The sequence below is a fragment of the Pelodiscus sinensis genome, chromosome 2 (genome assembly GCF_049634645.1).
Source record: "Pelodiscus sinensis isolate JC-2024 chromosome 2, ASM4963464v1, whole genome shotgun sequence".
Classification (NCBI taxonomy): Eukaryota; Metazoa; Chordata; order Testudines; family Trionychidae; genus Pelodiscus; species Pelodiscus sinensis.
Genome location: NC_134712.1, coordinates 226,688,116 through 226,713,750, shown reverse-complemented (window position 1 = coordinate 226,713,750; position 25,635 = coordinate 226,688,116). Strand labels below are relative to the sequence as shown.

General features: G+C 39.8%; 1 protein-coding gene across 8 annotated transcripts in view; it reads left to right on the top strand.

Annotated features, from left to right (window-relative positions):
• ODAD2 (outer dynein arm docking complex subunit 2) overlaps positions 1-25,635 on the top strand; it is a 240,845-nt gene that overhangs the window by 210,973 nt on the left and 4,237 nt on the right. For 6 of the 8 annotated variants that reach the window (XM_075922574.1, XM_075922576.1, XM_006124782.4 and 3 more), the window contains one exon: positions 12,324-12,770. The exons of 1 other annotated variant lie outside the window; for it this stretch is intronic. In XM_075922574.1, coding sequence (XP_075778689.1) covers positions 12,324-12,437 — 114 coding nt within the window. In that variant the 3' untranslated portion in view covers positions 12,438-12,770. Of the gene's footprint in view, positions 1-7,301; positions 7,415-12,323; positions 12,771-25,635 lie in introns of those variants that run through there. One more of the 8 variants, XM_075922569.1, reaches the window with a different exon arrangement.

Here is a 25,635-nt window from a genome sequence, read left to right as displayed (position 1 = left end):
CCTGGTCCCGGGAAGAGGCGGAGGTCTGGGTGGCAGCAGGTGGCTGGCTCGTGCCGTGCCAGGTGCAGGGTCTGCTGGCTGGGTGCTGGCAGGCTTGCACCTGGCACGGGCACCATAGCCAGACCGTGTCATGCCCCTTTAAGGGCTCCGGGGCCGGGAGGGGGGCAGATGAGTTTCCCTGGTTGTGCCCAGAGTGGCCACCAGGGCAAGCTGGGGAGGGCTAGCCTCCCACTAGTTCGAATTAAGGGGCTACACACCCCTTAATTCGAACTACTTAATTCAAACTAGGCATTGGTCCTCGTAGAATGAGGTTTACCTAGTTCGAATTAAGCGCTCCACTAGTTCGAATTAAGTTCGAACTAGCAGTTTGCCTGTGTAGCGCCTATGAAAGTTAATTCGAACTAACGGCTGTTAGTTTGAATTAACTTTGTAGTGTAGACATACCCAGAGTTATTTGTCACCAAGGTATACAGTACTTTACTCTTCAGAGGTTTTTATTTGTGACCCCAAAAAGAGTAAGAACTCTGTGAATCACAGCAACTAATTATTTATTTCCAGTTGTCCTGTTTTGTACTCTGCAATCTTTAGATAACAATCATAGATAAAATGGCTGCTAAAACATTTCAAATGATTTTCAAGTTAACAAACATTTGGAGAAATGGGAGGCCTCTTGGCAATCCTCCCCAGATTTCCTACTCCCACAGTAATCCAGATACAGGGAGGGTAAGGAAAAAATCATGTTCTTAACAGTAGAAAGAAATAGACATTTTTAAAAAAGTATAAAAAAATGTGAAATAACAAAAAGAAGAAATGTGGATGAGAAGCAGCAATAAATGGAAAATAAGATCCTCAGGATGTCACAGAAGCAAATCTAAATTTAAAAAAAAACATTTCTGGCAAAGGGCTGTCTGTTATAAATGTGTAGTACATACAGTAACTAATTCAGTTCCTATTTTAATCTTAATAATATAGATTTCCAATCAATTTTGAAACTCTTTTAGTGTCTTTCTTTAGCTATTAGGAAATAGGTCTGTGTTCTCTCTCTTTCTCCAAGTGCCTCCTTTATATGTTAATCTTCACTAGAAAACTACAGTGAAATAAAAATAAGATTAAGATTATAGTCCCATACAAAATATGTTTTAAGACCTTTGGCTTCAACATTTCTGAATTATCAGATCTCCCTATTGCTTTTTGTGGGATGCATTTCAAATCCTATAAGACTCGTAGTACATTGGAATGTTCTTGATAGAATTCTTTCTAAACATTGCACCAAACCTCTAACAGACAAATATAGTATGACATTATCTGACAAGTAAGAGTCTAGACTTGTTTCATGTATTCTTATATGATTAACAAAGATTAAAAATCAAATCTGTTTTAGTATTAGTTTTATGAAGGTAGGGTACATACCTGTGTGCTATATGAGTATACCCAATAAGGTCCTGTGATGGGATGTGCATATCCCGCACTGAATCAGGTGGGGTTAAAACCCTGTGGGCAGAGGGTCCCTTCACCCAGACTGGGCATACTCCAAATGCTGGGGCAGCATAAAAGACAGTAACCCAGCTCAGTCTAGGCTGGGCACCGAAGGAGAAGGCTCTTCACCAGGAGCTCCAGAACCACTCCAGCCAAAGACTCAGACAGCAGGACCCAGAGACCGCCATGAGCTACCAACACTGGAGGAGCCCCAGGGAGAGGTGGCTGCAGGGGATCCAGAGGATCCAGAAACCTCCTGGATCAGACCTGCACCACTGTTGGTAGAAACAGACCCAGGGAGGCTGTCAGAGTGGTATCCCCCACCCAGGTGAGCTCGGTGTGTTTGGTCTGACTTCCTTCTGAGCGAGTGGCAGAATCATAGAACCATAGAGCTGGAAGAGACCTCAGGAGGTCATCAAGTCCAGCCCCCTGCCCAAGGCAGGAACAATCCTGACTAAATCAACCCAGCCAGGGCCCTGTCAAGCTGAGACTTAAAAACCTCTAGAGATGGAGATTCCACCACATCCCTAGGTAACCCATTCCAGTACTTCGCCACCCTCCTAGTGAAATAGTTTTTCCTAATGTCCAACCTAGACCTCTCCCGCTGTAACTTGAGACCATTGCTCCTTGTACTGCCATCCATCACTACTGTAAACAGCCTCTCTTGATCCTCTTTGGAACCTCCCTTCAGGAAATTGAAGGCTGCTATTAAATCCCCCCTCACTCTTCTCTTCTGCAGACTAAACAAACCCAAATCCCTCAGTCTCTCCTCATACGTCATGCGCTCCAGCCCCCTAATCATTTTGGTCGCCCTCCACTTGACCCCCTCCAATGCATCCACATCCTTTCTATAGTGAGGGGGCCCAGAACTGGACACAGTACTCCAGGTGTGGCATCACCAGTGTTGAATAAAGGGGAATAATCACTTCTCTAGATCGGCTGGCAATGCCCTTCCTAATGCAACCTATTATGCCATTAGCCTTCTTGGCTACAAGGGCACACTGTTGAATATTGTGGGAGACAATATCAAAAGCTTTGCTGAAGTCAAGTCCACTAACTTTTCCATATCCACAGAGCCACTTACCTCATCATAGAAGCTAATCAGATTGGTCCGGCACGACTTGCCCTTCATGAATCCATGTTGACTATTCCTGATCACTTTCCCCTCTTCCAAGTATTTCAAAATAGACTCCTTGAGGATCCCCTCCATGATTTTTCTGGGGACTGAGGTAAGCCTGATGGGTCAGTAGTTCCCTGGATTGTCCTTCTTCCCTTTTTTAAAGATGGGCACTACATTTGCCTTTTCCCAATCATCCGGGATCTCTCCCGATCTCCACGAGTTTTCAAAGATAATGGCCAAAGGCAATGACATTTGCCAACTCCCTCTGTACCCTCAGATGCATTAAATCTGGACCCATGGATTTTTTTATATCTAGCTTTTCTAAATAGTTCCTAACTTGTTCTTTCCCCACCAAGGGCTGTCCACCTTCTTTCCCTACTGCATTGTCTGGTGCATTTGTCTGGGAGCTGACCTTGTCAGTGAAGACAGAGGCAAAGAAAGCATTGAGTACTTCAGCTTTTTCCACATCATCAGTCACTAGGTTACCTCCCTCATCCAATAAGGGCTCCACACCCTCTCTGATCACCCTCTTATTGCTAACATGCCTGTAGAAACCTTTCTTGTTACCCTTCACATTCCTTTCTAGCTGCAATTCCAATTGTGCTTTCACCTTCCTGATAACTCCCCTGCATTTTCGAGCAATATATTTATACTTATCCCTAGTCATCTGTCCAATTTTCCACTTCTTGTAAGCTTCCTTTTTCTGTTTAATCTCACCAAGGATGTCCCAGGTAAGCCAATCTGGTCACCTACCATACAGGAAGTCCCTGATTTACGAATGGGTTACGTTCCGAACACTTGGTCGTAATTCGATTTGGTCATAAGTCGGAAATACCCTTAAATGTGATGCCTGTGCTGTTTGAAAAACTTGACGTACATGGTTCTCAATTTGAAAATATTATAATGGGGTTAATGGGAGGTTGGTCATAAGTATGGATGGTCGTAAGTCAGTGTGTTTGTAAGTTGGGGAGTGGCTGTATTTGCTTTTCTTGAAGCGCATCGGGATGGTTTCTTCCTGTGCCTTCAATAAGGCTTCTTTAAAATACTGCCAGCTCTCCTGGACTCCTTTCCCCTTCATGTAAGCATCCCAGGGAATCCTGCCCATCATTTCTCTCAGAGAGTCAAAGTCTGCTTTTCTGAAGTCCAGGGTGTGTATTTTGCTATTCTCCTTTCTTTCTTTGGTCAAGATCCTGAAATCTACCATCTCATGATCGCTGCTTCCCAGGTTGTCACCCATTTCTACTTCCCCTACTTAGTTCCTCCCTGTTTGTGAGCAGCAGCTCAAGCTGCACATGGCCCCTGGATGGTTCCTTCAGCACTTGTACCAAGAAGTTATCCCCAACATTCTTTAAAAACTTCCTAGATTGTCCGTGTACTGCTGTATTGGTCTCCCAACAGATGTCAGGGTGATTCAAGTCCCTTATGAGAACCAGGGCCTGTGATCTGGAAGCTTCTCTCAGTTGTCCGAAGAAAGCCTCGTCTACCTCATCCATCTGATCTGGTGGTCTATAGCAGACACCAACCACAACATCACCCCTGTTGCTTCCACCTCTAAACTTTACCATAGACTCTCAACAGACTTTTCACCCTCTATATCTTGGAGCTCCGAGCAATCATACTGCTCTCTTATATACGATGCAACACCTCCTCCTTTTCTCCCCTTCCTGTTCTTCCTGAACAGTTTATACCCTTCCATGACAGTACTCCAGTCATGCGAGTCATCCCACCAAGTCTCCATTATTCCAAACAAATCATAGTTCTTTGACTGGGCCAGGGCTTCTAATTCTTCCTGATTGTTTCCCAGGCTTCTCGCATTTGTGTACAAACACCTTAGATAACTAGTTGATCGCCCTGCCTTTTCTATTTGAGTCAGGGGTCCTCCTTTGTTGCTCATTCCTCCTTGTGTTTCTTCCCGGTAGCCGACTTCCTCACTTCAGGGCTTTGGTCACCATCCCCCAAACAACCTAGTTTAAAGCCCTCCTCACTAGGTTTGCAAGCCTGCTTGCAAAGATGCTCTTTCCTCTCTTTGTTATGTGGATCCCATCTCTTCCTAACATTCCTTGAGCCCAGAACAGGGTTCCATGGTCACAGAAACCAAAGCCCTTTCTCTGATACCACCTGTGCAACCATGCATTTACTTCCTCAATTCAACGATTCCTACCCGGACCTTTTCCTTCGACCGGAAGGATGGACGAGAACACCACTTGCGCTTCAAATTCCTTGATCCTTCTTCCCAGCGCTACATAATCTGCAGTGACCCACTCAATATTGACTTTTGCTGTGAGGCTGCACTTGCCCTGAGTTAAAGGGCCATTCCCCTTTATTGACTTTGTCCTGAGCCCAGGGCTTCCCCGTTATTAACTCCAGCCATTAGACTGTGTTGCCCTGCATTAAAGGGCCACTCCCTATTGACTCCCTATTGACTCTGGCTGGTAGCCCACACTGCCCTGAACAAAGTAACATTCCCCTTTATTGACTCTGAGCTAAGGGCTCCACCATCATTTACTCTAGCTGTTAGGCTAGACTGCCCTGAGATAAGGGCTAACTTCATTGACTCTGGATATTGGGCTGTATGGCCCTGAGATGAGGGTTAACCTTATTGACTTTGGCCATTAGGCTATACTACACCCAGCCCGAGGGCTGTTTCTCACAGACTAAAAGAGCCTGCCAATGATCCAGCAACTGACTAGGTGGTGTCCACACACGTGGGTCCTCTCAAGCCCAAAGATGGGATGTGTATACACCGCAACAGTCCCTATCTTACATTTGTGGAAATGTTCCTTGAAAACATAAGAATTACAACCTAAAATGGGAAATCTTAAAAGTTCCTACATTTTAAAATTTTCAAAAAGTTTACAAATGTTTAGTGTTTTGTATTTGTTTTACATTAGGCCCCTCTCATCCACCCCACCACACTGTCAACGATTTTCCAGCTTCATTTGCCCATTTGTCAGTTCTGAAACAAGTATGTTTCACCCTCCCCATTGTCCCTGATCTGTCCCATAAAGCCATAAGAAATTAGCCAGTTGATAATGGCTGTGGAGCGTAGAGGATAGGTTACTCCTACTAGTGCTAGATATGATATGATATGATTTTTAGTTTATATTTGATTGTGTCCTTCCCATATACTGTTGGTACAGTACTTATTTTCTTTGATTGTAAGCTTGTCAGGTCAGGCAGTATTGATTATTATTAATTTATTTATGGCATTTCCTAGAGGAACTCCAGTCCCATTAGACTAGACATGGTGCCGACAAATAACAAATTAAATAATCCTTGTCCCAGAGATCTTACAACTAAGGTATCAGACAGGATGCAAGAGCTGGATGAAAGAAATAAGGATGAATGTGGGGAGATGAGGAAAATAATAATGATGACATTTCACAAAACAAAAAGTTCTAAACTAAAAAAAATCTATTTTAACAGAAAATCAATTAAAATGTAATGAAAATGTGTATTGAAATTAAACAGATTACATCTTATTGCCAGATACAATCAGCTACAGCTTTCCTAAGGAAACCAACACTGTATGTCAAGTATGTAATTTCTTTTTCTTCTCCCTTGTGTCCTGTCATTTCTCTCTCACTCTCTCTCTCATTTTCCCTTCTTCTCTCCCATTTGCAGGCTCCTTTGTCTCCAGTTTTCTCTTGGTTTAATCTTTCCTTGTTTCTTTCTTTCTTGTTTTTAGCTATCCATTTAGAACCTAACATTAGAAATCCCTAACTCAACCTAGCACTTATCTGGCCAGTGAATTAATTAGAGCCCCCTCTGACTCAGGGCTGCTGTAATTTACACCACTACATAAGACCCCAAAGAGAATGAACCTCATGTCAGTTGAAAATCATCATTATGAAGCTCCATTCTGCCCATCTCCTGACATTCCGCCTGCCTTCCCTGGCACATCCTCTGTTCAGGTTGGGGACGGTGGCTTGAGCAAGAACTGCTTTTTCTAATTTGCCAGATTTACACCAGCAGGGAATCTTTTACAGCTGGAACCCATCCACTTTGTGCTGCCTGAGCAAAGCAAAATGAGCATATAGTAGCTGCCTTTTTCAGCAGTATGGATGTAGCCAACAACGTCTTATCCTTTTGCTCAGTTGGAGATGGAAATCAGCTTGGATTTTAGTAAAATTGAAACAGTGACTGAGCTTAACCTCATGTTTTGATTGTACAGTATGTTGTATTATTTATAATTTAATTGTATGAGAAATATTTTCATAAGGATAAATTATATGTGTAACATAACACTCAAAGCTAGGTGCTTTAAAATTTTCCAGTGTGCAGTATATTGTTGAAAGTTACAAAATGTTGGCTGGATCCAGATTGATACATTTTTGGATACGTTTCTTCCATATGCTTTTATTTAAAGTATTTTTTCTTTTAGGTTAGAATTAGAAAAACCATGTAAAATGTCTCTTTTTGTATTATTATTATTATTATTATTTTTGAATGGGAGTGATTTACAAGTAGAAGATCACAGCTATAGCATCTTCTAGAAACTGCAGCATATGAAAAAAATGAAAAACTAAATCTGAAAAAAACTGTAAGTCCTAACAGTAGTTGGTGATACTGTGTCAATGTAAAATATGTCATCACCAAAGTGATAGGAAGAAACAGCAATCCTACTGAAGCAAACGTTTTTTGGTCTCAAAGGCTCTAAGATCCATCTGATATATCTCTAACTTTCAAGCATTTCTTTGTCTAGTTAAAGATTTACTTGAAAATGCTGAAATTCTCCATGAAAATGCTGCCTCCTGTATCTTCCACTGCCCACATGAGACTTTGGTAGCTGAGATGGCCATGGCCAGAGCAGTGAAGGTGAATATACACTACTGTGCTCAGACCCTTGATCTTAGACACCAAGATATTTTTGAATGAATGGTTTACTAGTGCATCAGTGCTTGTTTGCTTTTTTAAATTTCTTTTCATCCCCGAACTACTTAGACTCTAACAGCAAGAATCCTGCCAAGATGGTATCTTCAGAAAATGCAGAATTACTTGCCTTAGTAACTCTGCTTCACTGAAAATATCGCCTCTGCAGAGTTCTCATTCACAAATCATCTCTCCTCAGAGTTTGGAGGGCAATCTTGAGAAGTAGTGTATATGTTTGCAGTTTTATGTTCATATTGTTCTTTGCAAGGAAATACTTTCTCAAGCAGTTTGTGATTGGCTAAGATTTTCTTTGGGAAGCCTTTGCTTCTCATTTGAGGGCAGTTGTAGTCCTTCAGCTACCTACAACTGGAATCTTACAACTACCAATGGATATGCTTACACCATGACCCATTACTGCACTAGGGACCAGAAACCTCAGTGTTTTATGCCTGTCTTGTACTAAGGTGCACAAGACTCAGCAATCAGAATCCTGTAAGATTATCTATCAGAATTACAAGGTAAACTAATCTTCCATTATGCAGCCTTTGAATCTTGTATTATTTTAAAGATGAGCTAGCAGTAGCAACATGTTCTCTATTGACCATCTGAATAATTGAGGCTGTGAATTATTCTTGCTTTTAGAGCCCATAAATGATGTGCACACTCTGTATAATCTTCAGACATCCTGGCTGTGTCTAGACTGGCCAGTTTTTCTGGAAAATCAGCCGCTTTTCCGGAAAAACTTGCCAGCTGTCTACACTGGCCGCTTGAATTTCTGCAAAAGCACTGACAATCTCATGTAAGATTGTCAGTGTTTTTGCGGAAATACTATGCTGCTCCCGTTCGGGCAAAAGTCTTTTTCCGAAAAACTTTTGCGCAAAAGGGCCAGTGTAGACAGCAGAGATTTATTTTCTGCAAAAAAAAACCCTATCGCGAAAATGGCGATCGGGGCTTTTTTGTGGAAAAGCACATCTAGATTGGCCACGTACGCTTTTCCGCAAAAAGTGCTTTTGCAGAAAAGTGTCCTGACAATCTAGACGCACTTTTCCGAAAATGCTTTTAACGGAAAACTTTTCCGTTAAAAGCATTTCCGGAAAATCATGCCAATCTAGATGTAGCCCCTATGTTTATGCTTATTTGCTGTTATGATATTCTACCTGTGCCAAATTTGCTTGGACTTTTGCCTTAGAATATAAATACCAGCCAACAAAAACAAAGTCTAAATAATACTGCAATTGCCTTCTCTTTTTGTGGAAAATGTCTCTTATATGCCAGACTGATACATTTATACCACCTGCTTCTTTGCTGCCTCTGACATCTGTTAACATTTGCATGTGACAGAAAACAATACCTGAACAGTAAAGAGAAAGGATAAGTGAAGTTCAAGAGCATTGCATCTGAGAGAAAAAAAGACAAGTTATAATGCATTAGTGCTTTGGAAGCCCCAAAAGTCTTCTTGGACATGTCAAAATGTGTGTAATATTGTGACTGAACACCCCAAATCACAAGTGAATTGAATTGAACCTGTGAAACAATTTACTTTTTCATTGAAAAATAGCATGCAGGACAACAATAACCTATGCTCTTGTTACCTTGCAACAAAGGGATACTTTTTTCACATAAGGCAAAGATAATAACAACAAAGTTTAGCTAAAGTCCTCAAACTTAAGTGCCAAATTATATCATTAAATACCTAAACTGAAATATTCTGGGTTCTGTGCTGATTACCTCTTCAGTGACTCTGTGAGAGTAGGGTAAGCGAGAGAGCGAGCTAGAGGTTCTGCTGCTATGTGTCCTCCACCCTGACAGAGGGCTACTATCATGGCCTATGGTGGGAGGATTACTTCATCCTATAGACACTATGAAGATACACAGCGAACACCCTGGTATGTAGGATTTTTCTATATAGTGGCAGTTCTGTGCATATATTATGATTTCTTGATTATTTGGAACAGCAAATTGGGTAGTGACTGCTCCCGCCCTGGCAAAGTCAAAATTAAAATTCCTATTGACTTCAGTATAACACACAAATATTTTATGATGGACTATATCACTGAATAGGTTTATAAAAATTCCTGTTTATATTTTTATAACTGATGTTCTAATCAAGTAACAAAATAGAGTGCCTTTTTAAAAAATCATATGTACTCAGAAACAAGTAAATATCTGAAGGAAAAAATAAATAGCATGGAGCTGAGGGCAATAAGCAGAGAGTGGAGACAAACATTTTTGCATAATTGTTACTAAATAATGTACCTCCAAAAACACTAATTCCATCAAAACATCTGGTGACATAAACTAATCACAATTCTAACAGTGGAATCATTATGAAACATTGGGGTTCATAATTCATTAAAATAAAAAGGTCTTGCTCTAGGTCTGTGAACTTATAGACTGTAATTATATAATGTATATGGTTTCCTTTACCAAAATCACCGTATGTACAGTGATGCATATCTATTTTTGGATTTTGAATCAGACACACAAAATACATATACCCTTCCTCTATAAGTTTCACAAGAAAATTGTGACATGCTCAAGGGAACCCATTTTTATTTTTACAATTAAAATTGATCAGAATTATGACTTACTGAAGAAACAAAATTAATAGGTGACACATTATATAATTAGTAAGAAAGACAGTCTTTATTAATACCACTTTTTTAAAAAAATCATTCATTTAAGCTGCCTTTTAAGATATGCATTCTGCTTTTTTGTAGTACATAATGCAGTTTTATCAGCACACACACATAGGGTACGTCTACACAGCAGAGCTAAAGTCGAATTAAACTACACAACTTCAACTACATCAATTGCATAGTTTAAGTCAAAATAGGTTAATTTGGCTTTTGACACTGTCTACGCAGCAGGAAGTCAAAGAAAGAATACTCTTCCTTTGACTTCCCTTCATCCTCATTAAATGAGGGTTACCGTGAGTCAGAGTAAGAAGTCCTCCAGCTTGACATTATTTCAAAATAAAGGTTTGCTGTGTGAATGCGCACTATGTTATTTTGAAATAATGTTAGTTATTCTGAAACAACGCTGCTGTGTAGATGTACCCATACTGACCCTGTTCTTACTCCCATTGAAAAAAATGGCAAATCTTCTGTTGACTTTACTTTTACCTGTATGCTGTGGGCCTGAGCCAGCTATCAGTGAAGTTATGATATAGATAAAAAGCCATCATACCATTCACCATCAATTTTAACTGTTTTGGAGCAAATAAACATGTATATTTTTCTGAAGTGTTCAGACTTTCAGAATTCTGATCTATTGTTCATACATATGTAAATTGCATTAACATTAATAGTAGTTATGTGAAAACTTTAACACAAGACTTGATCTCCCACTGACATTTAATTTACATAAGGCCTTTTTTGACATAATTCAGGCATACTCACGGCAGCCTTTCATAAGTTACTGATGGGGTCAAGGGGTGAAAAGTGACTGGCAAGAAGCTTATTTTGTACATTAGTCTAACACAAATACTTCCTTAAGTATAAAATGCTTTGATCTTCATAAGCAAATGCCATATGTGTGCAGCTGTGACCCATTCCTCACAACTGCTGGAAGGTTAGAAAAAGGTAGCATATGAATTCAATATCTGCGTTCAATTTATGCTTTTATATTTAGCAGTTCATAATTTTATGTAATATTTTAGCTGTATGAAAAATATGCACTGAAGTTGAGTGATAACAGATTTCTTTGTGGTTTGACTCTACATTGTTTGGGTGAATACAGAATCCTAAGTATTGCAGACTGAAAGCAGGGGTTTTAATTAGAGCTGTCTGTGCTTCAAAATACCTGAACTCATATTAAGATTGGCAGATTTCCCAAAATCTGAAGATTATGTGGAGCTAATTTGAGCTAAACAAGAGTTTTCTGCTTTCTAGTGTATATGGCTTATTCAGTTTCGTCGCTGACTTTCAATATATTAAAAATAAGGAAATAGCACTATGATTAGTCGTTTGCTGATTGTAAACAATATTTATCTGTAAAGATCCATCCTTATTTTGAGTGGTGCCTTATTCAAGAATTCCCATTGAAAACAATGGGACTACACACAAAGTAAATTTCTGCTCAACTTGAGCAAAGGACAGAATGTGCCACTAAATTGTTTTCTTATTGACATATAAGTGTCTAAAGAATTATATCTTAAGGTTTGGATCCCTCAAATAAATTAATGAGGGTGGACTGTGAGGGTATGTCTAGACTGCACCCCTCTGCCTTCAAGGGATGAAGATTAGGCTGGGCGAAATTGCTAGTGAAGCGGGGATTTAAATATCCCACTCTTCATTAGCATAAAAATGGCCACCGCTTTTTTCGGCATGGAGCTTTGTCGGAGAAAAGTGGCAGTCTAGACACTGATCTATCGCTAAAGATAGCCTTTTCCGATAGATCCTGTATACCTTGTTTTATGAGGTATTCACATGGATCCAATCCTAGGATGAAGGTCTAGAGCAGAGTACACAACTGCTTTCATAAAAAATCTTGAATATGACTTGTCATACTTTAGTAAAGAAAATTTTGTAGCTTATATGAGGGAAAATATCCAAGAGAGAATCCAACAGGATAAATACATAAAATAAACAAGTATAAGATGAGGAGAAGCAGTATCACTGTCACAAATGTGACAGAAAATATGAGTCAAGATTCCTTATATGAATTGAACTAACAAGAATTGTATTATTTCTTAATTTAAAATTCAAAAAGTCTTTTGTTATTTGTGTATATAAGTGCATACGCATATGAGGGTGCATATTCATATAAATATGTGTACATATATTATTTTAAATTAATTCAATAATTTAATTTCAATGTATTTATTTTTTTCTGTCTGATTTTATTTTACTAGCTTCTGCTGGGTATGGTAGGCTCAACAGATGAAACTCTACAAGAAGCAGCAGCTGGTTGCATAGCAAATATCCGCAGATTGGCTCTTGCTACAGAGAAAGCAAAATATGGTTGAAGTCTCAGCTATCTTTTATTGTCTCCCATGTATTACACACTGCAAGATGTTTGAATATGTTGAACTACATGGGCTATCTAAGTTAGAGAAACATCTGTTGGAGGATATATTTAAAGCTTACTATCTAATTAAAATATATGTGTTTAAAATTTATGTGATAGTATAGTCATACTGTATACTTTTAAAAATGTTTTTCAGTTATTGTATCATCTAAATTAAGGTACTTAAAACACATGAAAATAATTGTCTGAGTTCCAGGTTAACAACATTAATTCTTAAATGTAAGCTATGTCTTTCCATTTGATGAAATTGTAATAAATACATTTTTCTTCACTGTGTGTGGCTTACAGTAATTCATGAATGAACAATTCCCTTACTTCTAAACCTGTCTAATCATCCTGTCATTATGGTTTTGCCTGTTTGATCACTTTCAATCCACAAGAGGACTAACTACAGATGCACCAATTTCACATCTGGTATTATATAAGTACTGCAAATGGCTAGAGTTCTAGACATCATTCCAAGATTATCCCAAATTTCCTCTTACTAGCACCAACATAAAAAAAAAATTATAGATGAAAATAAAATAAAACATGTTAAATTTAATTATATATTAGATGAAAATAAAATAAAAACATGTTAAATAGTCAAAATTCACAGCCATAAATTAAGAAAAAATAAAGATGAGTGAGTATTTTATACTAATATTCTTATATTTGTATATTAGAAATATAATCTCATGGGGAGTCACCTATTCTTTTAAATTTAGAACAATATTTGAAGCATTTAGTTTGTTATTTAACATAAAAGTACTTACAGAATTTACTTTAATTTTAGTAATCACGGTCTTTATTTTAATGAATTGTCACTGATATTGTAGATTATAGAACAACTGAAACACATTCAAGCAATTAATTAACCCATGAGTAGTCCAGGTTTATGCCGGTACTGTGGACAGCAACCTTTGTAAGTAGAATACAAGTGCAAATAATTCTGTTATACCTGAAAAAGAAATCTTAAAATACTTGCCATTCACTTTTAAATGTTTATTTCTGAATGAATTGTATTACTTTACTTTTCAATCCTGGTTATTTAAAGTACAATACACCTAGTCTAAAAGCTGCCATGTCTATTACATTTTATTAATTTCCCCTGTTCCTTGTGAGATAAAACTGCAGCTACTGAATAAGGTTGGGTTCTAATGGACACATTCAGATACAAAGCTCAACTTTTTCATATGTATTACTTTGTATCCACAGACTCATTAGCTATAGCTAAAGAGGGGTAATACAATTATTTCTCATTTTATTAATTAAAAGAAACAATCAACATACATGGACTGAAACAATTTTTTTGGCTCTTGTGCTAATTTTACATTTTTGAAGGCCTCTGTGAGTTTAACCAACAAACCATGGTTTAGGCAAGTATTAAGTATGTGCTTATATTGAGATAGCTCTTAAACAAGTGCTCAAACTTTAAACATCAAATACTTTCCTGACTTGAGGTCTAAAAATCTCCTTAAAACGATATTCTTGTTCACATTTTAATTTAGGCACCACTAAACTTGTCAACAAACTCATACATGAACTAGAAACTCCCTTGTGATAATTCACTGAAATCCAACAACCCAAACCTGCTTCTCTATAGTCTCATACCCTAACCTAGAGATATAGTGGGAAGCATCTGAGCAGTTGCGCTACTTTCCCCTCTACAGCCAAATTTAATCTAGTAGCAGTTGTGGTCCCTACACGTCTCCTGAGTAGATGGTTTGCATCTGTGGATTTGCATAGTGGAGGACCCATTGTCTGTTCCTCCACAACACATGTAGAACTCTATGGTGCATTGGGAGGAAAAGGGGTACAGAGGCCCCTGCACATAAGTCCATGCTCTTTCCAATTCACAGGATCCAGTATTTCCAGCAGTCAGAGCAGGGGACAGAATTTTCCCTTTAGTTAAGTATAAGGAGTTTTTTTGGTTTTTTTTAAATCTGCAGACAGATTCTGAGCTCCATGATAGTGGTCTAAGTCTGCAGTAATTCCACTAGTAATAAAGGAGATCAAAATGTGAGTCCAGCTAATCAACAATTGTACATAAATGTAAACCTTTGTATGGGAACATGAATGTTTCAAATTCAGTTGGTGATTCTTTCTAATTGTAAATAGACATCTCTATATCTTGCGTCTGATATCACAATAAAGTATTTATTATTCACAGAACACAGCTATCCAATAAATAGTTTTGATAAATGCAAATATGTTTTAGTAGTCTGAGGAGGAGGTTGAGAATAGTTTCACTTTCTTGCTTACGAAAAGCAGAACACAAGTTAATATTTTATTATATAAAGAGAAACAAACCTTTCAGTCAAAAATAATTGGCCTAAATATGACACATTTTTTCAGTTTTTAATATTTTATGTAGAGTTTTGAAGAGGATAAAGCATACACTTAATTTTATGATCTAGTTATTTGAAAAGTATATGTAATTCTCATGGTGGGGACAGAGCTTGAACCTGAAATTCTTACTCACCTGAGTAACCCTTACACATGGAAGTAATTCCATTGAAGTCATTGGTTTAAATCACAGTCTTGTAATCCCAGCCTTGTGCTGTATTAGTTGTGATGTTTCCTTTTCCTTTATCATTCCTGCAGCTGTTCCGTTTTATAAAAGGAAAAGAAGCCCTTTGAAATTGAGGCAGAACAACTGCATAGTCACAGTCTGTATTAAAAACACAGCTCTTGTTTGTATAAAATTGCAGGATTCTACATCATTAATTTAAACAGAATAGGTTTTTAAGAACAATTGCATTCTGTGTTCTCTGACATAAGGCACGTCTACTCAGCAGTGTTATTTTGGAATAACTGCCATTATTCCAAAATAACATAGTCCATGTCTACACTACAAGCAGTTATTTCAATATAATGTGAAAATAACATCAAACTGGAGGACTTCTTACTCTGACTCCTGGAACCTTCATTTTATGAGGAATAAGGGAAGTCAGAGGAAGAGTGCTCTTTCTCAAACTTCCTGCTGTATAGACAGCGCCAAAAGCCAAAATACGTTATTTCAACTTAAGCTATGCAATTGACATAACTCAAGTTGTGTAGATTATTTCAGCTTTAACCCTGCTGTGTAGATGTGCCCATACTGTGCAATGTAGGCACATGCATTTTCAAAGACTTCCACTTCCTTCATTGAACCAACAGATATCACAACAGAGCTGATCTTTGAAAAGGACCTAGACAAAGATGGGTCCCAATCACTTTAACTTCCCTTAAGCATGGGAGCACGTGAGGGTGAGAATAGCTCCAGTACAAATTAGAGCAGCCACAAGGACCTAGCATTTATTTACAATTGTTTTTCTGTAAAATCTGAGGTTATCCCAATCCACCTTTTTTAATTATTTGGGGTCCAGTCCTCAGTTAGTGTCAATTAATGTAATTAGTGTCCTTGAAGGTAATAAAGCTGTGACTACTTTACACCAAGGTCACTTTTGCACTTAATTTTCATTAAAATGTTCAGAAAATTTGAAATTCCAAAAAGGCAATATGGACAGGCAGACAGTAGCAATTCTAATACAGATATACTATGGCTGACCAGCAAGACCACGGAAAAAAGCATCTGTCACCTTTATGTAATTCCTCTTGAATCTTAAAAGAATATTAAGTCTTTCATTTCAAACATCTGTCAGCAGACAAGAAAGGGTTTTTTTAATCACTCTATAGCTGTGTGAGTTATTGCTTGGTGACAATCATGATCAATTATTGAATTGTCCCAGGATGGCTACCTGCACATTTAAATGTAAGATTTATGTTCATTTCCCATTAAAGTTCATGCTTATGAAAAATGCATATGTAGTGACACAAAGTTTCATCTCTAAGTTATTAAGGAAACATAAATTGTGAGTTCTGAGTGCAACACATTTCATATTGCACTAGCTGCTTCTTTATGGTAGTCTGTCACCAGAAATATTGTCTAAAGATCACAATGCTCTGGTCTGAGATTTAAATTTGTTGGAAACCAGCTGTTCACTTCTTCTGAGAGTGGTTTATTTGCTCTTTTGTTTCACATTTTATAAAATACCTGAGATGAGCTGCTGACTCTGGGTGTCAAAGAAATGAGTCTTTCCAATGGGATGTACTGTTAACAATTTCTTCTCATAATAAATTAAGTGGCTGCTCCTTTTACATTTATTTCTACAGAAGTTATCTTTGCTTTATAAACAACAGCAGAAAAATGCAAATGAAAACAAGTTATGTGTCTCTCTAATGATAATATTCACCATCCCATATAGGCTATCTTCTAACAGTTTATTTCTGAATTCTTTAGCAAACTCTTCCCCAGCTGTAAGCTGTGGTTTTCCTCTTTGTAGCCTCTTAAGCTTTGCCACATACTTCTTGGGCTGCACAAAAATAGTGAGAGGCAATCTTGTGTGACTCAGCCACACTTAAACAAACTAGTCCTCTGAGTTTCAGTGACATATTTACTTTTTACAAGGCCATAGTCTCTGGTGGTGTAATACCACTGAGGTCGCTGGAGCTATGTTAGCAGAGGATGTGGGCCAAAAGCCTGCATTCTAAAGGGAACCATTATGTTATGGTGACTATTAGACGATAAGGCGTTTCTCACAAAGAAAAAGATAAGACATACCAATTATGCTTCACTACCTAGTATAAACGATAATATGCCACACTACTCAGTACTTTGCTCTCCTGACCAAGATGCAGAAACTAACAAAGTACTGCTCCCATTTTATTAATCCATTTTACTCATTAGTCCTAATGTGCTGTTTTGTAGTTCTGTAATGGGACTTTAAACATTATCTTCTAGATACCAATTCAGTGGTGTTTGCTATTTTATATGAAGGATTTTTATGGACATGATTGCTTTACTTTGTGTTAGTTTTCTAGTCTTGTTTCTGTGGTGTATGCAAGGCACTCTTTGGCTGACAAATTCTCCTATTCCTGCTATTTTTATTGGCATGTTACATGTTTTATCCACATTTATATAACAAATTTATAGTGTCATTCATCAGTTTCATAGACTCATAGAACTGGAAGGTACCTCAAGAATTCATCAAGTCCAGTCCCCTGACCTCATGGCAGGACCAAGAGTAATCCACATATTTTCGGGGTGTGGTACACTGTCCCATCTAGTGGCACCTGGACCACCTACCAAGAAAAAGAATGTGTGTGTTCTACAGCCTTAGTGGAGCACCAGCTAGCTTTTAGCTTAAGCAGTTGAGGCTCATGCACTAAACTCCACAGATCCCAGGTTTGGTTCTGCTTGTCAGCATTACACAAGCACCATCTAGATCATCCCTGATAGATGTTTGTCTAAACTCTCTTAAATATCTCCAGTGATGGAAATTCCACAACCTCCTAAGTCAATTTATTCCAATGCTTAGCCACCCTGACTCTCCCTGTAATATTCTTTTAGGTACTTGAAAGTAGGAATAAGGGATCTTCCGGAAAAGGGCTTATTTTCCACAAGATCCCATCTAGACTGGTGCTTTTCTCCGGCAAAACCCCGAGCTGGAAAAAAGCGGCAGCCATGTTCATGCAAATGCCGCGGGGGATATTTAAATCCCTCGCGGCATGTGCAATTCCGACTGGTCTCATTAGCATCCCTTTTCCAGAAAGGGGTGCCAACGTAGACACAGACCTGCTCTTCTCCTTTTTTTGCGGAAGAGCAAATGTGCTCTTTCAGAAGCTCTGTCTTCCTCCTCCCACAAAAAGAAGGGCTCTTCTGAAAGAGGAGGCTTTTCCAATATTTGGCCCAGTGTAGACGTGCCACATTTCAGAAAAGCCTCTTCCGAAAAAACTATTGGAAAAAGGTACACAAATTGTAGAGTGCAGTTTGTGTACCTTTTTCCAATAGATCATTCTAGTGTAGACATAGCCTCAGTCTTCTCTTTTTCAAATTAAACAAACTCAGTTCTTTCCATCTTCCCTCCCCTTCTGTTCTCTTCTTCTTTGGACCATCTCTGGTTTCTCCAAATCTTGCCTGAAATTTGATGCCCAGAACTGACATAAAAATCCAGCTGAGGCGTTATCAGCACAGAGTAGAGGGGAAGAGTTATTTGTCATGCCTTTCTCACAACACTCCTATTAATGCATCCCAGAATCATGTTTGCTTTTTTTTGTAACAGTGTCACACTGTTGATTCATATTTACCTTAGCTTTCCACTATGACCCTCAGATCCGTTTCTGCAGTACTCCTTCCTAGATAGTCACTTCCCATTCTGTATGGGTGTTCCTGAAGTGAAGTACTTTGCATTTGTCCTTATTGAACTACATCCTGTTTACCTCAGACCATTTCTCCAATTTGTCCAGATTATTTTTGAATTATGTCGTTAGCTAGATTGAGCTCATTTTGTGACTTTGCCTTTCTAATTTTGCCCCTGCATACTTGTCAATTGTATTATGGTTACAGATCTGATTCCCCTTCAACAGATTCATAAACCCATGTATGGGAAGCGCTGCACTGGATATAAATGACACTATATGGGCCTGATCCTGTCACCCATTAAGGATTATTAGTATTTCTCTAATCACAGAAAGACATCTTACATTGTCCCCACTTGCAGAGCATTGCATGTTCATCTAATGCCTTTGCTTTATTCCTGCTATTGATGTACTGTAAGGAGATTTCCCAGATCTTGTTCAAAGAGTATTCATGATTTTTGTACACATCATGAAACCTTCCAATGAACGGAGGGGAAAAAACACGTGTTGGGACAAACTGTTAAAAATAATTGGACAGGGAGAATAAAGATTGAAAATAGATGGTCATCAGTTTGATAAGGGATATTCGTGCATTCAAGCACTATGTGATAGTTGTTTGATAACCCATATGAAATTACCAGGGGTTTTCCAGCCAGTTCCTAGAGAACATTAGCATTCTTAGGCCAGTGATTGCCTGGGTTTGGTAACTATAGTAACACTCCAAACAGAATTGGAGTGAATTACTGTGACTCTGTGTGGGAATTTGCACTGCCATTACCTGTGCAGATTTTCCAACCCAAATGTTTATCATAGTTTATATTATTTCTGCCAGAGCGCTCAGTGAAGTGCAAGTTCAGCAAGAGACCAGTCACTATATAGTTTTTGTTAGGATAAATGGTACTGCTTTTCCTTTGGAAGGACCATTTGAATTTCTTCATGGCAAAGCCAAATATAAATGAAATTGTCATTATATGACGTGAAATATTTTCCACCTTAACACAGAAGAAAACTTCAAAGTAATTTGACGTACTTGCAATATAATGAGCCATGGTAAGACAACCTCCTTTTTGCTCATTGTGTTGCTGAGGTACATGGATGGAACTCTAAAGAGACTGATATGTCTTTAAATCATAGTTATTGTACCCATGCCAGCCAATCCCAACATTTAGTGGGAAAACACATAGGCAGGCAATTATCAGAATGCTACCACAGTCAGATGTTCCATAAGACCCAATAGATAACAGACAAAAAAAGAAGGCTTGTTATTAAGCTGCCATTCTTGTAGCTCATGTAGCTCACAAGCATTTGGTGTTATAAAAGATGAAATTGGAGTGTAAAAGACTTTCATTTAAAGTCTGTAGTCAGTGATACCATGTTCTGGCACTTTGCCTCCTGCTTTTAAGAGAGTTCTAAATTCCCAGAGTGGGCACATGTTGGGATTTGGCCTAAAGTTCTGGAGGGAGGTGGGAAAGTGGCCTCGGGAATGGTTGAGGTGCCTCATTTTATTGAGTTCTTGCATGGGACAACTACTTTGAGATCACAAAAGGAACTCATAAGGACTCCCTAGCTGTTCAGGATGATCCTACATTTAGGAACCTGCAGTTCCTATTTTCACCAATTTTCACTGCTGTTTCTATGATTTTGCATCCTTCATAATACACATACATGATCTCTAACCCAAGGGCTAGATGATGTGATCATTCCAGCTTGTTGGGTACCATTCCATGAAGAATATGTCCTTAACACTGGCAATAGCATTTTGTATCTCTGCATTTATCGGGAATGATGCATGTGGCTGGGCAACTGTTTGAATGGGACGATGCAACGAGTAACACAACACATTAATTAGCTAGGCCTGTCATTTCATTTAATTGAATAGCTATTTCTATTAAGCTCGCAAATGCCAAGAAATCATCTGCTTCAACTGAAGATTTTAAATAATCATGATCTCTGGGCTGCTAAGGTACATGCTGTGGCCCCACGCCACTCCCGGAAACAGCTGGCTGCTGGCACATCTCTGCAGCTCCTGGTGTGTGTGTGGGTGGGGGGGAGGCATGTCAGTGTTCTGCCCTTGCCCACAGCACCAGTTCCTAGTGAATGGAAGCTGTGGGGCAGTGCTTGTGGGCACAGACAATGAAGGAGACATGCTGTTTCCCTCTCTCCGGTGGCATGCAGAGACATGCCAGCAGCCAGCTACTTCTGAAGCAGCATGAGCACATGGCATGCAGGCAACCTGCCTCAGCCTTGCTGTGCCACTGGCCAGGAGCCACCTGTACTAAGCATTGCCTGGCCAGAGCCTGTACCTTGCACACCCTCCTGCACTCCAGCCCTGAGCCGCACTCAGAATCTCTTCCTGAATCAAACTGCCTCACAGAGTCTGCACCCCTCACCCTCTTCTGCACCCCAACACTCTGCCCCAGTCTGGCACTCCCTCCTGCACCCTCCCTCCCAGAAAGAAATTAATATAACAGCTGTTCTAAGGTAAGAAGTAGGCTATTTTGAATGTACTGTATTCTACGTGTTTTAAGACTGAAATGTAACCACAGGATGGGTTTGTGTTAATTAAAAGACAAGTTTAGTATAGCATTCATAGCTTCAATGCCATAATTGTAATAATTTTGTTTAAAATTAGGAAAAAGACTTGTATGTAGGAGCCCCACAACATCTATTAGCCCCAGGTCCACAAGAGTGTTAATCCTGCCCTGAAGGTAGGGCTACCTAGGACAGGTCTTCTATAATTGCCAGTCACAGGAAAGAGGCTCTTCACACATGTGCCCAGTGGTTTTCATAGTTAGAGACATTTAGAAAAAGCTTACCATAAACCTGCACAATTTCAGCACTATCAGGATTGGTCTGCCTATACTGGAAAAAGCTCTGATTTCAAGATCAGCCCCGAGAAAATGGGGTCTTGATGCTCCCCATGATTCTAAACAATCCATATTAGCCATCCCAAAAGAAGTTTTACAGCACCTGGAAATAATTTGGGATTCTTTTTTTAGGTCACGAAACCGTAATACAGCATGGTATGTTATGCAGCACAGTAAAAGCATAGGAAACAGCTATTATCTCATAGTAGCAGATGAAGAGCTAAGGCATAGAGATTGCAACTTTTCCAAGGTCAAACACAAGTTCGTGGTAGAGTTGGCAATTGTGCCAAAACCTCATGAATCCCACTCCCATAGCTTCACCACAAGCCTGTGAGTTCTCTTGTAAACCACACACCTATTACAGGTTTTGGTTGGGTTCTATTATATATATGGCAGCTATTTAAAGATACTGAGGAGCATGGAATGGTAGTGTAGCCCTTCTGCCGGGTAGGCCTGGCAGGAACCAGGGCTGGGTTCAATATCTTGGGGTCAATCTCACAAAGAACCGGCTCGAGCCCCCACCCAGTGATCTGGGAAATTCACGCACCCCTGGGCGCCTCTGAGAGGCAATGCTTCCCCACTCGCAAGCACTGAGTCTGAGTGTAGGAAAAGAACATTTAATGAAACAGAGGAAGAATTCATACGGCATTAGCTTGGGGAAAACACCACAAACAGAGTTCATAACCCAAACATGAGCCCCCACCCCGGCCAAGATTCGCCCGAAGTCCACCGACTCCCCACAAGTCTCTGTCCCCACAAGTCTCTGTGCCACCCAGAGTCCCAAGGTTCACCCGCAGGGTTTCACCTCCCAACCTGGGTAGAGATGGGGGTGGGGAGATAGATAGGGGGCACCTTATACGAAACTCCGCTATGCTTCACCAGCTGTCTCGTCCCACACCTCCGGACGCTCCGCTGGGCACCTGTCGCCGCTCCTCGCCTGCCGCCGCTCCATGCCACACCGCTAATGGCCGCTCCTCGCCTGCCGCCGCTCCATGCCACGCCGCTAATGGCCGCTCCTCATCCACCGTCGCACCACACCACACCGCTGATGGCCGCTCTTCGCCTGCCGCCGCGCCACGCAACGCCGCTAGTCGCCGCTCCTCGCCTGCTGCCACTCTACTGGCTGCAGTAGGTCTGGCTCTCAGCCAAACCAGTGATTTCAGCTCACAAATGAATCCAGCTTTCACTGGACTAGCAAACAAAAAGACTCCTCAGGGAGTCTGCTTTAGGTCTGTCCTTAAAACAAAGGGGGAAAGGTGCAGGCTGGGCCAGTCTTACAGCTCACACCTGGTAGGTGTGAAGCAGGCTGACTCAAGTCCTTTAACCCTTTCCCCCAGCTCTGTTCACTCAACTCTGGAAGGGGGAGGCTTGTTCTTCCGAGACCTCTTACCGTGATGGTGGTGTCTCTCCTGCAAGCACTGGTGGCATGTTTGACAGTTCCCACATTTAGGGGTAGCATGATTAGTGACCCCCACAACAGTCCCAAATTATATACAATTCTCCACATTCCATTCCAACACTGACCCTCCATCAGCCCTGGCTGAATGGGATTTACATAGCCACACCTTGGATTCTCTCCTGAGCAGTATTTACATGTCAACAGTTAACAGTTAATTACCTTGTAGAGCTAAACAACTGTAGTGGGCACACCCACCCCTCCTTTCAGCTGGCTGACAGCAAGCAGCAGTTCAGCCCCTGCTTACAGTAGCATACATCCCACAAAGATGGAACAGAGGACAGATGAGATGTCAAGCATCTTGACTAAAATTTTTATATCAAGAGCTATAAAGGCCATCTCAGAAGAGCCAGGTGATTGGGGCTCATCCCTTGGATATGGGAAGTGAGGATCAGAAAGAGCAGAAATTTAGACTTGCAGATCCCGTACCCCAGGCTCAGGTCTTAACAAGTCTATTGTCTTTGTGTGCTTCTGTTTTCACAACATTTTCCAAAATGTCCCATTCCACAATGGAATGAAAAATACTGAAATCTTGATTTTTTATCAAAGTGGAATTGCTATTTTCTGGCCAGTCCTAACATGTACATCTCTCCCTGTCTATAAAAGATAGACTTGAACGAAAGTCCCTCACAACTTGAAACATATTATAATGCTTTTGATTATTTAAAATGTTAGCTTGGCAAACTGTATTTATTATATTGGTGAAGTAATGCCAGTGGTATTGGTTACCCTACAAATATCTGACTTTATCCCTTTCAGTAAAACAAGATTGGGAACCAGAATAAATATTAGTGAATTTAACAAAATGATGTGTGATGTTTATTTTTTGCACAGATGCCTGAAATTAGGCAAATACATTTTTATTGTTATAGACTGTTAAACATTTAGCCTTAAGTTTTCAAAGTAGCAGTAGGTATCGTAAACATTGTGGCACATATCCATTAATGGTGAATCCCCAGTAAGTCCTCAATCGCTTTGGAAATGTCTGGCAGTAATCTTCCATTTGAGATGCTGGATTAGGTGGAACTGAATTATTTTCTAACTTGTCAAATATAACAGTGCAGTGAATTCCAGTAGAAGAATATGAAATGCACAATTCCCTGGTGATCATTGCTCAGACTCACTTGCCAATCTGATTTTCTCCATAATTGCACACTTATTACAGCACTGTCACTGCCTGATGCTATTCCAAGTAAAACACCAGCAAACAGTAATTGCATGGATTTTATTTGCCTGCATGGCTGTCTTCAGAGCTAAATCCATCCACAACGTAGCGTGCATATCAGCAGAGGAGTGAACGTCTCACGCAATTCCTGCTCCTGTATCTATTGAAGTCAGTGCCAAGAAAATATTGGCTTCAGTGGAGTAGAATCTGGCCCACAGAGAATATGCTTTTTTATAATTCATCCAGAGAATGGGAAATCTGAGGAATCCAATGAACAGAAGACATGGCCCAAAATGCAGGGGAAAAGAAAGCACTAAGCCCATTACCAAGTGATCAACCAGTGTCCTGAGACAATGAGGCAGCTGAGTTCAAGATACCATGCCAGGCATCAGTAGACTGAGCTCTTCTTCCAAGATCTACCATTGATTTGTTACATGAACTTGATTAATTCACTGACCTTCTTGCTTGAATCTACTCATTTCTAAATGGGGATAACAATGTTTACCCACCTTTGAGATTTATGGATGAAAAGGATTATGTCTATAGCAAGAGGTATCTTTATTTACTGTCCATTTTTCTCTGTGAGAAGGGGATGGTCACTTTGGAATATATGCTTGGATAAAATGAAAGGACCCAGCCCAGCTAGTCCAGTCTGTAGAATATGAGCCTCTTAATCTCAGGCTTGTGGGTTTGAGCCCCCTGTTGGGCAGCAGGTTTTGCAGCGGAAGTTAATATTTAACTCTGCCATGAAACCTCTATGGGTTTCATGCCAGTCCCAAGCCTGGATAAAGGAGGAGGGTTGGTCAGATGAGTGTCAATGCGCTGATCATAAACCAACAATAGGAATGAAATCTGATGCCATCAATAAAACGAAGACAATGGTATTTGGAGACAAGGAAATAGGAAGGAAGATCAGTGTAGATGGGATCAAACTAGAGAACATAGAGAAGTTCACATATTTGGGGAGCAACATGATGTATGATCTAGACTGTAAAAAAGGAAATAGTGACTAGGATAGCAAAAGCAAGAGTGAGTTTGAAGGCAATGGATAAGATCTGGAAAAGTAAAGTGATTAGCTTAGGAATGAAGCTGAGCATCTTGAAAACGTGTGTATTTAGCAGCATGTTGTATGGATGTGAGACATGAGTGATAATGAAGGATTAGAAGAGAAGGATACTGGCATTCAAGAGGAGTTGTTATAGAAAGATCTTGAGAATAGGATGGATGCAGAAGGTCACCAATGAGGAAATATATAGGAAGATACAGCCAAAAGAGAGCCTACTGCAGAAGGTTATACAATGGAAGTCACAGCTATTCGGACATATCTGCAGAATGAATGACACACGAAAAGTTAAGACCCTGGTATTCGGCATAATGGATGGTCTGAATAGGCGAGGCAGACCCCACAGAGAATGGGTAGATGATATAGTAGATTGGTGCAGAGCTAGTCTACAGAAACTAAGCCACTCCGCACTGGACAGGGGAA